General features: G+C 32.1%; 1 protein-coding gene across 1 annotated transcript; it reads right to left on the bottom strand.

Annotated features, from left to right (window-relative positions):
- Positions 1 to 1,125: 1,125 nt before the first annotated feature.
- LOC130015153 (auxin-responsive protein SAUR21-like) lies at positions 1,126 to 1,466 on the bottom strand. The gene has a single exon (XM_056104793.1). It carries the CDS (start codon positions 1,412 to 1,414, stop codon positions 1,130 to 1,132), a length of 285 nt encoding a protein of 94 aa, XP_055960768.1. The 5' UTR covers positions 1,415 to 1,466; the 3' UTR covers positions 1,126 to 1,129.
- Positions 1,467 to 2,096: the final 630 nt, after the last annotated feature.

The following is a 2,096-nucleotide window of genomic DNA, read 5'->3' as shown; positions in this document are numbered from 1 at the left end:
TCATTTGAAACACACTTTCCATGGCAAAAAGTCTAAAACAATCCTTATTTTTTTTCAATTCTTCTCATTAATACTTAAAGTTTTCATTTTTTTAATTAAAAAATATAAAACAAATAATAAAAATCCTCACTTTCCGGCGGCCGGCAACCGGAACATCTTTTCCGGCCTTCTTCTTCCTTCGAAGGAAGAACCAGATCCAACACGGGTAGTAAAAATACTTGCTGCTAATTCTAATATTCCTTGTAGTGAACGCCGGTAGTACAAACCGCATATGCAGGGAGGTGAGGGATGCGAGAAAGAAATTAAAAAGTTCCCCCAATTGTTGCGATAAAATTATTTTAAATCTAAGTTTTGCATTGAAAACCAAAATTATGGGGCAATCCGACTCAAAATAGAAGAGTTTAGGGATTAGCTGTTTGAAAAAATAAAAATCAAGTTAAGTGATCTTGTGTCATAAATTCCGGAGCCGTGTTGACCCTTTGTTCATCTTTTTTTATACACTAAGAATTAGTTTGTCGTTTAACTAGCAAACAATTTAAGTATCAGAATTGCATTAATATTTTCACCATTTTGATACTTTAATTCGTGTTTGTATATGAATATATAGACCCAATGCATTTATTTTTTTGGTATTTATTTGTATTTTTGGTATGTTAAACAACCGCTTAATTTGTTTTTGTTACCAACTTTTGGAATTTAATTGAATTGACAATTATCTAAATGCATAATTTTTAAAATTCATTCGAATTGAATTTTTTTAGAAAATCTAATATGAAATTATATCTTTAATCAACAATTATAAAATTATCTTGTTTTCGCTACGTAACTAATCTGTATGTCTTCGGGTCAATCGAAGAAGATGACGTAGATTAATTTGTTAATTAAGAAACAAAATGAAAGATGGATTGTATCAAAATGAACTATACGTGTAATTTAATATAATAATTGCCAGTGAGGTCTAGTCCAAGTGATCCATTGATGAAGAGCCATATAGTCATTTTACAGTAGAAGTATTTCTTTTATAAAATTCATGTGTTACAATATGAGCAAGAGTGTTTGAAATATATATTTACATTTTGTATATGATAATTCCTATGCTACAAAACTGTTTGTGTACATATTTTCTTATTTATGGTCTGCTCAAGTTAGAAATGGTATCAATGAAATCCTCTTCCGTGCAAGGAATCGTCATACCACCCATCGGATGATCAAACCCGAATTTTTCTTCTGCTTTATTTAGTAAATCTTGGAACGAAGGATGATTCAAGTAGGATAGTGGAACCAAGAACCGCTTTTTCTCCATCTCGCCAACGTACACTGCCAAGAAACCTCTCGGCACATCTAGAGATCTTGAAGCAGATTTCTTTGCAGACAAGAAAGAAGCACGGATAGCACTAGGAAATCTTACTACCATTGTTTCTTGTATGAATGATTATAAATATTTTCAAAGGAATTGAATCTTTTTATTGGCAAGAATAGTTGTTGGTTTGAGCAGAAGAGTGTTTGCTGATAATATATAGAGATAGTGAAATTAATGAAGGATATGGTACGTATTACATGCAATGTCTTCTAAATAATCAACAAAATGGGGTATTTACAAAATTCATGTTAGAAGGCAACTTAAAGATTGGAATAGGACATCTAGAAAATCGGTGGCGATATAGATGTTAAAGCTATAAATACAAGCGAAAGATTAATCGGATTAGGTTCGTCGATCCATGAGACAAGTAATTAAGTAAATAAGTATTGGATTAGGGACATAGGTTGTGTTATCTGCTGTGTAAAATCAATGAGACATGCCATGTGATTGGCAAAAGATCAAGAAATGTAAGGCTGTTAAGGATTCATATTGTATCATTTTCAAATCTTTTGCTGCCTTTCAATTTGTTTAATAGACATAAATGTAGGACATGGAGGTACTCTAACCTGTAGACAAGGCCACATGACCCTTAAATGGCTTATGTCCTAACCAATTTGTCATCATCTATATATATCTCTACACTGTGAAACCTCTAGCAGACTCAACCATACACAGCAATACCATTCACTTAAATTACAGAGTTAAACCTCTCAACATTATTTACGTCCAAAGAATC

Source organism: Mercurialis annua, linkage group LG2 (assembly GCF_937616625.2).
Source record: "Mercurialis annua linkage group LG2, ddMerAnnu1.2, whole genome shotgun sequence".
Lineage (NCBI taxonomy): Eukaryota > Viridiplantae > Streptophyta > Magnoliopsida > Malpighiales > Euphorbiaceae > Mercurialis > Mercurialis annua.
This window is presented reverse-complemented; position numbering and strand designations above follow the sequence as displayed.

Bases quoted from the DNA above. Each gene is read 5' to 3' on its own strand.
- LOC130015153 (XM_056104793.1), bottom strand. From the start codon at position 1,414: ATGGTAGTAAGATTTCCTAGTGCTATCCGTGCTTCTTTCTTGTCTGCA.